Source organism: Syngnathus leptorhynchus, chromosome 6 (genome assembly GCF_054491065.1).
Source record: "Syngnathus leptorhynchus isolate UIUO chromosome 6, UIUO_Slep, whole genome shotgun sequence".
In the NCBI taxonomy this organism is placed as follows: Eukaryota; Metazoa; Chordata; class Actinopteri; order Syngnathiformes; family Syngnathidae; genus Syngnathus; species Syngnathus leptorhynchus.
Window position 1 is genome coordinate 16,006,381 of NC_141200.1, and position 13,967 is coordinate 16,020,347.

General features: G+C 41.2%; 1 protein-coding gene across 1 annotated transcript in view; it reads left to right on the forward strand.

Annotated features, from left to right (window-relative positions):
• The window catches only part of LOC147056178 (anoctamin-1-like), a 78,084-nt gene that overhangs the window by 20,812 nt on the left and 43,305 nt on the right, over positions 1-13,967 (forward strand). Inside the window, exons 11-16 of the mRNA XM_085913798.1 lie at positions 2,740-2,900; positions 3,566-3,648; positions 6,497-6,508; positions 7,101-7,175; positions 11,791-11,859; positions 12,289-12,490. Coding sequence (XP_085769924.1) covers positions 2,740-2,900; positions 3,566-3,648; positions 6,497-6,508; positions 7,101-7,175; positions 11,791-11,859; positions 12,289-12,490 — 602 coding nt within the window. The remainder of the gene's footprint in view (positions 1-2,739; positions 2,901-3,565; positions 3,649-6,496; positions 6,509-7,100; positions 7,176-11,790; positions 11,860-12,288; positions 12,491-13,967) is intronic.

A 13,967-nucleotide genomic window follows, 5' to 3' on the forward strand; every position in this document is an offset into this window, starting at 1 on the left:
CTCCCTGCGTCACATGAAAATATGAAAGTAAAGTTTTTTGATTTTAGACATTAAGACCTCTGCTTCTCATCACGCACAGGATATTATGACACATGCTGCCATTTGTCTTCAGTGTACTGTAGAGACAAAACACACGGCTAGTATTGGTGTTAATGTCACTTGTACTTTGGAATAGATCACTTGTTGAAACCATTAGCAACATCCTGTGGGCTGTGGTCAGCACCGAAACACGTGCCAAATAACAGGTTGAATAAACAAGTTGTGTTGCAGATCTTTCACTATTTTGGTTTCATCAGAATCAGCTTTATTGACCAAGTTTGTGCATGCCAAACAGGGAATTTGACTCCGGGTGAGCTCAGTCTCTGGACAACATTTAAGTGACTAACAACATTCAGGTAACTAACAACATTTAAGACGTAAATTTTAAGTGATGAAAATAGGATGTTAATGCACAATGATGACTCTGAGTCTCTATGAGTGGTGAGAGTTCATCAGAGCGACATCTAAAAATTCTAAAATGTGATTTCCAGGGATCTATTTTTCACATCCTGTCTCTTATAGTTCAAGTGTACCTATGATGAAAATTACAAACTTCTGTAATTTTAAGTGGGAAAAACAACCAGTGGCCAACTAAATACTTTTTTGCACCACTGTATATGAATATATTCCTATTCATGGTTCATATCCACTATATGACCATGTATGAGAATGAGTGAAACAGCAAGCTGATTTAAAACAGTCAACGGCATCCGTCTGATACCGATCATTTTTGCACCACAGATCGCTTCTGCGTATTTTGATAGACCGTTGAAGATCGTGTGCAATAACACCAAAATGACAGTCCAGTCGGCGGCGTTCCCGCCTTTGGCAGCCGTCGCCTCAGCCCGAGTCAAGCAGCCATTGGCTGGTTTCCACAAGGACCACAAAGGTCAAGCCAGCCAACTTAATGGTTTTTCATGTGTTACCAGCACTGTATTTACAGTATAGTCTGGCCAACTTAAGATCTTGCTGCAGCTCTTCTCTACCCATCTCTAGCATGAAATGCGATAGCTTTTTGGGAATTTGTCATATTTTGTGATTCTTTTGTCTTTCAATCAATCTGCTTTTTCAATTAATTTTTTATTTATTTATTTAACCTTTAATTACCCAGGCAAACAATTAAGAACAAGTTCTTATTTACAACAGCGGCCTGACCCAAAGAACAATGGCACTTTGACGGGGGTGGGGGATGGAGTCCTAAAAAAAAGATAAATAGTACATAAAACAAGGTTATATAAATACTGTTAGGATACGGATTTTAGCTATTGATCTGACTCCAAATTGCGATCAACACTTAACACAAGTTTCTATGTCCTAATCCACACACTGGCGCACCTAACAATTTTGCGAGTTTGTTCTGTAAAAGAGAAGACCAGTAGATCAATCAGACCAAATTTACCAATTGTTTATTCCTAACAAAGCGCACTAATACAGGCCTGGGTCCCGGGTCCCTCACACTAAAACTCGTGCGTTTTTGTGACCACCAAAGACGACACATTCTTCCGGGTTGCCCAGTTTTAAAGAAACACAATATGAATATTAAAGCATGCAAAATATTGTGTGATGATTGGTCGATGGTCATCTCCTCCCCGTCGAGGTGTCATCACTGTGGTCAGGGGGTTGGTTGTTTTCCTCTCGAAGCCCAACCACCTGGACGTGGTATTGTTCTTTGTTCTCGTTCCTCACCGACCTTGAGGTGTTATCGTCCAGTACTCCCTTCGTCTCGTGCCATCTCGTACTGCCTGTCTGGTACTCCCTTCCTGGGCCTGTTCCATAACTCTTAGAAGAAAACAAGTTCATGCAGTGTGCCTGCACATTCCTCACCCCCCACCAATCCACACAAGCACTCCAATACTAGATATTATATTGATATGATTATATGTTTCACACAACCTTAAAAAATATGTTTGCAAACCGCTGAAAGCACATTTCCCTTTAATACACAATCAAAAATAAAGAACAACAACCAAGAACAATAAAACTATATATTGTATAGTATACAATATAACAACATATCTAAACTAATAACTGCAAGAATCGGTTAAAACTTGTAAATGATGTGATGACAGTGAATTTAAGGGTATTTTGCATAGTATTCCATTCATAAACTGCAGAGAAATGGAAGGAGTTTCGACCGAAAACGTACGTACTTTGGGTATGGTGAATTTAATAAGATTACTGGACCTTAGATTGCAGGAACAATGATGACGGTGCAGGAGGGAGGAGAGATAGGGAGGTGACATCCCGAGTATGGATTTGTAAATGAGGTGAAACCCATGGTGAAATCGTCGGGTTGGAGTGATGTCCAATCAATTAATTTATTCAAATCACAGTGGTGAGTGGAGAAGTGCGCACCTGTGGCGAAGCGGATAGCGGAGTGGTGAAGAGGGTCCAGCTTGTTGAGAGTGGAGTGGGATGCCATCCTATAAAAAAACTTAACATAATAAACCCCCCTTCCTCAAAGTAAAATTGTTCCAACACAAATTAAAAAAAACATCCACCATTTTTCATGACCATTTAGCTGAACAGAACAAGATAAAAAACAATCTTGATAGTATGTTCACTCCTTGGGATATTTTCAGCTGCCGAAAAGGTGGTCAAATTCGCAGCTGATACATTGGTGCCTTTTAACCTAAAGTTTCACTTTTGCTAATTTTAAAACCTTTATATTGAACTTTATATTCAAATTGTGTCTTACAGCATGGAGATATGCCACGAAAAAAACAACATCACAATGTGTCCTTTGTGTGATAAAGCGTGCAGCTACTGGAAGCTGAGTTCTGCTTGTGGAACTGCGAGAGCCAGTCACTTATTTGACAACCCAGCAACCGTATTCTTCTCTATATTCATGGCTCTTTGGGGTGGGTGAACGCACACACGCACGCATACAGAATATTTTAATTATAAATATTTGCATTTTAGCTTCTCTCCTGACATTTTATGTTGATTCTGCTGCTGGTTTAAAATATTAATATCATTCTCAAACAGCATTAGTGTAATTTTTCTTGAATGAACATTGTTGTGATGTTGATTTGTGTTATTTGTGTGTGTGTGTGCGTGTGCGTGCGTGCGCGTGCGTGTATGTGTCAAAAAACAATTCTAGCTGATTCCATATTGTAAATTTTATATTTAAAAAAAAAAAATCATAATGAATGGCCCTGAAAATTAAGCTATCAATAAACAGTCTGAATGATTTAGTCTTTAAAAGGAAGTTCTTGTGTATAAAATACAAGTGAATTGAGTGAATATGGACTTATATGATGTTGTGAGTTGGAGCTTGTTTTTAATTGACACAAATACTGAATTCAATTAATTTTTATACCTGATTATATTTGATTGATATGATTAATATGGTTCAAATAATTTAATCAACTGTAACACGCCAGAATTGATAAGATGTAAACATTTCACTGACAGGTGCGTTTCCCATGACAAAAAGAAATACCACGCACATAAAAATACATCATCCAACTTCCTTTTTTGACGATCTTTGACGATTGTCCTCTACTTTGTCTTTAAACATAAGCTGCCATGTTCATGGAGCATTGGAAGAGGAGGCAAATGAGACTTAATTATGAATGGGACCTGACCGGATTTGAAGACGAGGAGGTAAGGCTTAAATGTTAGTTTTTTTGTCTGGCCAATCCAATTAAGACATGATCGCCTAGTTTTGCCAAAGTCAGTAGCAAACTCATTCACACATACACCTGGGCAAAGCAAATATATTGTCTTCTAATTGTTACAATATGAAAAATCGTCTGCGATTGGCTGGCAGCCAGTTCAGAGTGTACTCCACCTGCAGCCCAACATCAGGTGGGATAGGCTCCAGAACGCCTGCGACAAGCGGTGTGAAAAATGTATGAATGGATAAAAAATAGTATCCTTCCATCCATCAATTTTCTGAAGCTCTTTCCCCCACGAAGACCGACCGTCGAGAGGGTCTGGGCTCCAATCTTCCCTTGAACCTTCCTGTTTGGCATTTGCAATGTTCTCTCACCATGCCGAGTGGGTTTCCTCCCACATTCCCAATACATGCATGTGATTATTATCAACTAAGAACTCTTCATTGAGTGTGAATGTGACTTTGAACTGTTTTTTGAACCATGTCCTATGATTGACTGCCGATCAGCTCAGAGTGTACTCCATCCATCACCTAGTCATCTTGAATAGGATCAATGAAAATTAAATAATGAATGAAAAAAACTATATAGCAGCCTTGTGAAAATGCACAAATGAAATTTTGCATTTTTTATCTTGTACTTCTTTCCTTCTCTTCCACTGTTTAAACAAGATACGTAGAACAGCTTTTTCTGAGATTTTGAAGTTTACACTGTGTATCCTTCCGCTTACAAAATAGTTATAATTCTCCATATGTACGTATATCTGGTGTATATGGGTAGATTCTTCTGGGTAGAGTAAATTGCTGCCGCTTTTGCAGTTGAGGATCAGCTGGCAAGTCGTCAAACTACTGCTATAATAAAACAAGTTGATACAATACAGTGCAATCCAGCGCATTTTACAACAGCTGCAGCTGTAACAAAGAGCTTCAAATATAGCAATTGGACAGCCACAAAGCCGGTAAAAATAGTAAATTGAAACCCAAATTAATAGATAAATACATACATAATATATAATAAATACAGTGTTAGAACAGTAAGTCAGTAAAAAGCCAAAGAATAAAAATAAATTAGAATAAATAATCAATTCAAACAAGTTTTGAAAAACATTAAAAGGGAGGTCATTCCAGAGCCACTAGGCATCTTAGTAGGAGTGGAGGAGCTCAGAGAGGTAGGATGCGGTGAGGCCATTTAACAATTTGAAAACAAATATAAGTATCTCAAACTCTAAAATGTATTCGGAGTCAGTGGAAGGAGGCTAAAAGTTGGGTTACGTGCTCCAGTTATAAGTGAGCAGTAGCATTATTAAAAACATACAGTACTAACTGCAGACGCTTAATTGAGGACTGTGACTCCAGAGTGAAGTGCATTACAGTAGTCTAGTTGAGATGTAATGGAGGAATGGATTACTGTTTCTAAGTGCTGCTGGGAAAGTAAGGGCTTTATTTTAGCGAGATGCCTAAAATAGAAGCTGGATTCAACAACAACACTGATTTGGTGGTCCCATTTAAAATCACTCAAATTTAAAACACATTCGAGGCTGTTGGCTTTAAATAAAACTCCTGGGGGGCTGGGTCAACAGGGTATGATATACACGGACCACTAGGACCAAAAAACATAATATTTGTTTTCTTTCCATTGAAATTTAGAAAATATCAACACATATCAAGCACGCACACACACACACACACACACACACACACACACACACACACACACACACACACACACACACACACACATACACACACACACATTATCAAGTCAACAATAAATATGTTGTGTTTCAGTGTACTGAATTAGATTTTTTCGTTTGTATAAACGTTTTACACAATGTCCCAACTACATTGGAATTGCATTTGTAAAAATAAAGTCTTTCGTTAACGAGATACCTGTTGCTCAATTGACATAATTTGCATTAATACAGTACTGTATTTGGCCCAGGTGTTAGAGTGGGTATTTCTTAACTTAAAGCACAGGTGTCAGACTCCAGGCTCGGGGCCAGATATGGCCCTCCACATCATTTTATGTGGCCCGTGAAGACCAATTGTGCATCAAATTTGTGTGTCATGAGTAGAATTGCAAATTGTCAGTTTGTTTTGTAGCTTGTACTGTATATAATTTGAGGTGCTCATACATTTATTTGGGTTGACAGTCATAATGGCCCACCGAAAGAAGCTATGACTACAATGCGGCCCGTGAAAAAAATAAGTTTGACACCCCTGACTTAAAGGATGCGGCCATTCTATACCTTCACAGCCTTCAACTCCTCCTCAAGCAAGAGACTGAACCTCCCAGTTGCCTCTGTTTGTAATCAATGTGTGAATGAGTCGCTTTGCTTATAATACCATCCATCCATTAATTTTCTATACTGCTTGTCCACACGGGGGTCGCGGAATTCCTATCCCAGCAGTCATCAGGCAGTAGGCGGGGGACACCCTGAACCGGTTGCCAACCAAAACGCAGGGCACACAGAGACGAAACAACCATTCGTACTCCCACTCACACCTCGGGGAAATTTGGAGTAGCTAGCATGTTTTTGGAATGTGGGAGGAAACCAGAGTACTCAGAGAAAACCCACGTGAACACGGGGAGAACATGCAAACTGCACAAAGGGAGGGCCGGAGATGGAATCGAACCCACACCCTCCTGACTGTGAGGTGGACGTGCTCACCAGTGCCCCACCGAGCTGCCCTCTCTTATACCAATTTATAAAAATGTACACTATTGTTTTATTATTGTATGTGTTAATTATATTACCGTAAGGATTCAGATGCTTTTACTAACAATAGATATTTGCCCTTCACCCCCCTCTGTCTCTTTTGGTTTATTTTTCACAGGAAGCGCTCAAGGTTTGGATAAAGTATCTCACTTTTTTCTCCCTAACATTATTACTCTCTCTTTTCTACATCCATATTATTTTCTCCTTCTTGTCAAATATTATAATAAATCTATGAATAAAAACTGGAAAAAAACAACAAAATAACATAACTGCAGCAATGAGAGCATGATTTTTGGCAGTACTTTTGTACCTTGCTTTTGCAAGGACTGATGAGCAGTGTTAGAATTTATTCATGTGTAAGTGTGGTGAAGGAATCCCTTCTCAGTCCTTCTATTCTGAGGTAAGGTTATTCATAACACATACATACAAAATACATAATACAAAAGGTATTCTAGATGAGTTACACATTCAATTTCTTGAATGAGTTCTGCAGCATTACCAGACTCTTCATTTTTAATTAAGATTAAACCAAAATTACAATACCTCATCTTGAATGATGGTTATAAAGGTTAACAATGATTAAATTACTTAAGTGTCTCTCTTCATTTAAATGACTTTCTTCTTCCGCAGGGTCTCTATCCATCTTTTTATGAATTCTTATTTACTTTACCCCAATCCCTTTTCACACCCTGCAGTTATTTTTCTGTCCATCACTACCACAGGACCATCCCAGAGCTGAGTATGAATTCCAAGTCATGCAGAAATCTTTAAACAGAGATCACAAAACACAGTACAAGGTAATACATGCTTTGGTGGCTTTTCATTAGTCTTAGAATCCCCTGTTAACAGTATCTGTATGCCTTTCTCCATTTCATGACCCAGGTAGGTTCAGTGGTTTTGAATATACATTTATTTTGACACTTAATTTGTGTTTTTGTTTATGTAATTCTCACCCAGTGTATGTTTTTCATGGTGTCATTTATAACGTTGAAAAATAAGCAATCAGTTGATATCAGTGTTACCCCCCATGTAGTCAGAGGTCGGCATTCTGTCTCAAGGTTGGAACAGTGCGTTTGACTGAGAACAAACTGAGGTTTTTTGGGCGTCTGTAATCGTCCCTGTCCGGGTCAAATGCCAACTAACCTCTCAGGTTACTGTTCTGAAAGGGAAACACTTCTTTATCTCACATGTGTAATCTGCCAATTCATTATGTTCAGACTGAATATGGAGTGGATGCCTGAAGTGGATACGAATCGTAAATTAGCCAGCTACGTATTGAGCTTTACATTAGCAACCTGAGCTTAAATTTATTGTGCAACCTCTTCCCTTAGCCACTCTCACGTTGTCGGACATGGCAAAAAAATGAAAGCCGCTTACCCCAGTATGAATGTCTTCTTAGTTTTAGGATGCCACGGATGGCCGCGGAATAATATTTTGTATGACATTGCAATAATTGCATTGGATTTCATATTACCTTTGGCCCTTTGGCCACAATGTAGAATGGAATCCAAGTTAAAATACGTCATTTTAAACATTTTAAAAGGTATGGTTGTGACAGCTTGTGTGAGACTATGTACACTGCTCAAAAAATTAAGAAACACTTTGAAAACACATCAGAATTCAATGGTGAAAAAAAAAAAGTTGGATATTTATACTGATATGGACAGTTTAATGTCTCAGGAACAAAAGGATGCCACATCTTTTGATGGAAATAAATGTTTTCAGCCTACAGAGGGCTCAGTATCTAGACACCCCAAAAATGATGTGGTGGCAGGCTCTTCCATTTTGCCTAAATTCAAATTCTGCAATTCAAAACTCTTTTCAATATCTTGTGTAGCCTCCACATGCTTGTATGCATGCTTGACAACGTCGCGGCATGCTCCTAATGAGACGACGGATGGTGTCTTGTGGGATGTCCTCCCAGATCTGTCTAAGGCAGTGGTTCCTAAAGTGGGCGGGGGCGGTGGAAAGATCTGGGGGGGGCGGTGAGGAAGAAGGGGGCGGTAGGGGGGCGGCAGTCTGAAGTTGAAGTCAGAAGTTCGAACGTTTGACGGTAAATTGGGTTTTATTTGTGAAATACACATTTATGTTTAACCTTTCTCTTTTCAAATTGCAGCATACCAAATATCAAGAAAGAGGTGTTTGTTTCCATATGTGTCTGTGGGGGGAGGGAGGGCGCTAGGAATTCACCTGGGAGCCAAGGCGCCCGCCAGCCTGCAAAGGTTTGGGAACCACTGGTCTAAGGGCATCAGTGAGCTCCTGGAAAGTCTAACGAGCAACCTGGCGGCGTCCGATGGACCGAAACATTGTGTCCCAAAGGTGTTCTATCGGCTTTAGATCAGGTGATTGTGAGGGCCATTCAATTGTGTCAATTCCTTCATCCTCCAGATACTGTCTGCATACTCTTGCCACATGAATGTTGTGGATCAGGAGGAACCCAGGACCTACTGCAGCAGCGTAGGGTCTGACCATGGGTGCAAGGATTTCATCCCAATACCTAATGGCAGTCAGACTGCCGTTCTCTAGTCTGTAGAGGTCTGTTCGTCCGTCCATGGAAATGCCTACCCAGACCATCACTGACCCACCACTGAATCGGTCATGCTGTATGATGTTGCAGGCAGTATAGCGCTCTTCTTGGCTTCTCCAGACCCTTTCACGTTGATCACAGGTGCTCAGGGTAAACCTGCTGTCATCTGTGAAAAGCATAGGGCGCCAGTGGCGGACTTGCCAATTTTGGTGTTCTATGGCAAATCCCAATTGAGCAAACTACAGGACTTCGTGCCCTGAGGCCACCCTTGTGAAGTCTGTTTCTGACTGTTTGGGCAGAGATATTCACACCAGTAGCCTGCTGGAGGTCATTCTGTAGGGCTTGGGCAGTGCTCAACCTGTTCCTCCTTGCACAAAGCAGCAGATATCCATCCTGCTGATGGGATGAGGACCGTCTACGGCCCTGTCCAGCTCTCCTAGAGTAACTGCCTGTCTCCTGGAATCTCCTCCATGCTCTGGAGATTGTACTGGGAGACACATCAAATTTTCTTGCAACAGCACGCATGGATGCGCCATCCTGGAGGAATTGGACAATCTGCGCAACTTCAGGAGGGTTAAGAAATCACCTCATGCTCCCAGTTGTGAAAACAGTTAAAGATCAAGAGGGAGGAACTTGAAATGGCCTCCACCTGCAAAACCAGTCCTGTTTTGGGGACCATCTCATTGTTGCCCCTCTAATGCACCTGTTGTTAATTCCATCAACACCAATGCTGCTGAGTGATTAACTACCCCCTCTGCCTCATTTCTGACCAAAACCTTATCAGAAAAGTGTAATTGAATTCATGCCATACCCTGATTAAAAAAAACTGTTCCTTTAATTTTTTTGAGCAGTTTGTGTGTGTGTGTGTGTGTGTGTGTGTGTGTGTGTGTGTGTGTGTGTGTGTGTGTGTATATATATATATATATATATATATATATATATATATATATATACATATATATATATATATATATATATATATATATATACATATATATATATATATACACATATATATATATATATATATAGAGAGAGAGAGAGAGAGAGAGAGAGAGAGAGAGAGAGAGAGAGAGAGAGAGAGAGAGAGAGAGAGAGAGAGAGTAGAGCCGCTGCTCTTCCACGTTGAATGGAGCCAGATGAGGTGGGTCAGGCATCTCATCAGGATGCCTCCTGGACGCCTCCCTGGGGAGGTGTTCCAGGTATGTCCAACCAGTAGGAGACCCCGGGGATGACCCAGGACTCGCTGAAGAGACTATGTATCTCAGCTGGGATCCCCCGGGATGAGCTGGATGAAGTGGCTGGGGTGAGGGAAGTCTGGGAGTCCCTCCTAAAGCTGCTGCCCCTGCGACCCGACCCCGGATAAGCAGAAGAAGATGGATGGATAATTTTTTTGAGCAGTGTATTCGTGACGTCTGTATGCAAAATGTGCATGTGCGTGATGAAGCGTCCTGGAGGATGAAGGGTTTGCGTTTGTAAACTAGGAGGGTATACCCCGCCTACCATCTTAAAACACCTGGGATAGGCTTCAGCACCTCTGCGACGCTTGTGAGGATAAGTGGTTGAGAAGATGAATGAACAAACAAATGAACAGTTTAATCGTACACAATTAGATGATCTTGGAACTATCCGTCCATCCATCCATCCATCGGTTTTCTGAACCACTTGTCCTCACGGGCGTTGGGAGCATGCTGGAACCTATCCCAGCTGTTTTAGGACGGTAGGTGGCATACACCCTGAATTGGTTACCAGCCAACAGAATCAGCTTTATTGGCCAGGTTTGTGCATGCAAGGAATTTGACTCCGGTTGATCTCAGCCTACGTGCAACATTTACTAACAACATTCAGGTGACTAAAAATGTTTAAGTGGCAAGAACAGGATATTATTGCCCAGTGATGTCTCTGAGACTCTGAGTGGTGTGAGTTCATCAGAGCGACAGCCTGGGGAAAGAAGCTTTGTGTGTGTCTGCTGGTTTTGGCGTACAGCGCTCTGTAACGCCGTCCGGAGGGGAGTAGTTCAAACAGATTGTGACTTGGGTGAGAAGGGTCTGTAGAGATGTTAGTTTCACGTTTCCTGGTCCTGGACAGGTACATGTCTTGGATAGATGGGAGGGTGGTTCCGATTATCTTTTTTTGCAGTCCTGATAATCCGTTGCAGTCTGTGCTTGTCTTGTTTGGTGCCCGATTCAAACTAGAAGGTGTAGAAGGTCTTCAGCAGCTCCTGTGGCAGGTTGAACTTCCTGAGCTGTCTTAGAAAGCACAGCCCCTGCTGGGCCTTCTTCCGGACAGTCTATGTGGCTGGTCCATTTCAGGTCCCGAGAGATTGTGGATCCCAGGAACTTGAAGGTGTCTGTGGAAGGAATAGCATTACTGAGGATAGTGAGGGGTGGAAGTGGTGTAGGGTCTCTCCATGACACTGTCATCTCCACGGTCTTGAGCGGGTTCAGCTCCAGGTGGTTTTGGCAGCACTAGTAGACCAACAGTGTTCCATAGTAGAATGCATAGCAGTTATATAAAGAAACACAGTTCTTTCTTTCTTCAAGTTACCTTGTGCTATACAAAGTTACCTTGCGCTATACAAATGCCTTGCCTCTCCTATTGTGAACATGCAGCACATACATTATTTTAAGTAGAACAGTCAAAGGCCTTTACAAACATTTGAAAACAAAGAACTACAACTGACAGTATTCATTCTTCTCATAATTTTAGTTTGAAAAAAACGTTTTGGGGTTACATTTCTGTCTGTTTATTTTGTTTGTTTTTCTGAACATTCTTGAATAGCATTTTACTTGGTGCCCATTATGTCCTTCGCTGACCACTGACCACCTTTAATGATAGTGCACTTATTAAGATCTGCATTTACAAAAGCCTTTATATTTCCTCAGATGGAAAAGCTGACATGTCGAGATCGCCTTCCTGCCTACATGACAAATGTCGTCACAATGTTGTTGATGGTAAGGAGTTACTACCTGTATCTTTGTTATTGGTTGTGATAGTCTTGTACATATAGCTCAGTGGCCTAGTAGTAGAGTGTCCGCCCTGAGACTGGAAGGTTGTGGATTCAAACCCCGTCCGGGTAATACCAAAGACTGTAAAAATGGAACCCATTGCCTCTCTGCTTGGCATTAAGGGTTGGAATTGGGGGGTTAGATCACCAAATTGATTCCCGAGCGAGGCACCGCTGCTGCTCACTGCTCCCCTCTCCCCCAGGGGATGGATCAAAATCACATGGGGATAGGTTAAAAGCAGAGGACAAATTTCACCACACCCAGATGTGTGTGTGACGATGATCATTAGGAACTTTAACTGGCTGGAAAATATCAATTGTAAAAGTATGATATGATGTACATTATATCTGTGTAACCGCATTTTTGTGTTGTTAGATGGGTGTTACGTTTGCCATTGTTTTTGGTGTGATCATATACCGGATCTCCACAAAAGCTGCTCTTCATATGAGCTCCAATCCAGTGACACGGAACCATGTACAACTTACAGTCAAAACAACAGCAGCCATTATCAACCTTGTGGTCATCCTTATACTGGATGAGGTGTATGGAGCTGTGGCACGATGGCTGACTGTTTTAGGTAAGTGTATTTAAATCTATGAACCATTTAAAGAATGTGTTGACTTATTGTGACCTATTTTTGTGTACAGAACCAATGTAGTGCAAAACACAGTCTGTGTGCATGAGTGGACCTTTCTCAGTTTTGGTCGTTGCCTCGACTTTTCACATATAGAATTGGGCATAAGGGGGCGTAAGAGGCCATTGTGTGGTCGACCAAATTCACAAAAACGCTAAACTTGACTTCCCCTAAAGCAGGCTGTGCCTAAGTACGCGAGTCTGTTTACCAAAAATAGGACCCATTTTGTAACTGATTGCTGTTATTAAATATCAATTTCTTTATCAGCAATTAATTACATCTGTGGCAGTTTTTATATGGCCAATATGGGCAGTGTCATGAAACGAAGCAGGGCAACCAAGTGCAGCTTGGACCAAGGTTTATTGAAGGGGAAGGGCTAGTGGAGAACAGGGTAACAGGGGCCAACACGGACAGCAGACGGGCAGCATACCGGACAGCAACGGGGCAATACGACAGGAGCATAAACAGACGAGAATTTAGAGTAAACACATTATCTGACAGAGAGTGACACGCGGGCAGGGCTTAAATGCGCAACAATTAACAAGGAGCAGGTGACAGTGATTGCGCTGATTACGGGAGACGCATAGGCAGGAAGGGGTGAGAGCAAACGGCACAACAAACACGTGGGTGCGACACATACGGGACTAGCAGGAGAGAATGTGGCAAAAACGTCCATCTGCGGGGCGATCAGCGCAACCGGGGGAGACCCAGTACGGCATTCTCTGAGGGGTGACACAACACTAATACATCTGGCAGGGTCAAGATAAATCATAAAAAATATACAAGACTCAACCTGTACAAGATTAAAACCAGCATCCTTTTTGTTTGTTTGTTTGTTTGTTTGTTTGTTTGTTTGTTTGATTTTGTATTCAAAACAGTGTATCTTTGTATCTTTGCACAAAACACTGGGTTTGGGAAAATCCACAGCAGTCAATGCAAAGCCTCAAGTAAAAACACAAGTTATAGCCTCTTAAAAGATATTTTTTTTGCCGAGCAGTTTATGCAATGAGAGATTTCCTGGCAATATATATCCCATTTTTGATTCAATTACTCTGAATAAATGTTCAGTGAGAGAACTTGCTTTTCTGAACACCATGGTGCATGAAAACATCACTTAGAAGGAGGACTAGGCTCATTAACAAAAGAAAGTGTAGAACTTTTTGAATGAAGATTTGACTGTATGGGCCCTCTTTCTGTTACAAGCATCTTAAACTGTGCTCTTGTTTCCTTTCTTTTCATTATTTTTCTAGACTTTGTACAGGTAGAATTGGGTATAATGTTTTTATGCGTCTGAAGTGACTAAACCTTATGTAGTCGCTTCCAGGGACTGATAAACGGAGTGTTGGGATGTGTTTCTTGCACTTGAAATTACAAAAGTAAACAGACGGAGTTCTGTTGGTGAAGGTCTTACGAATACAAT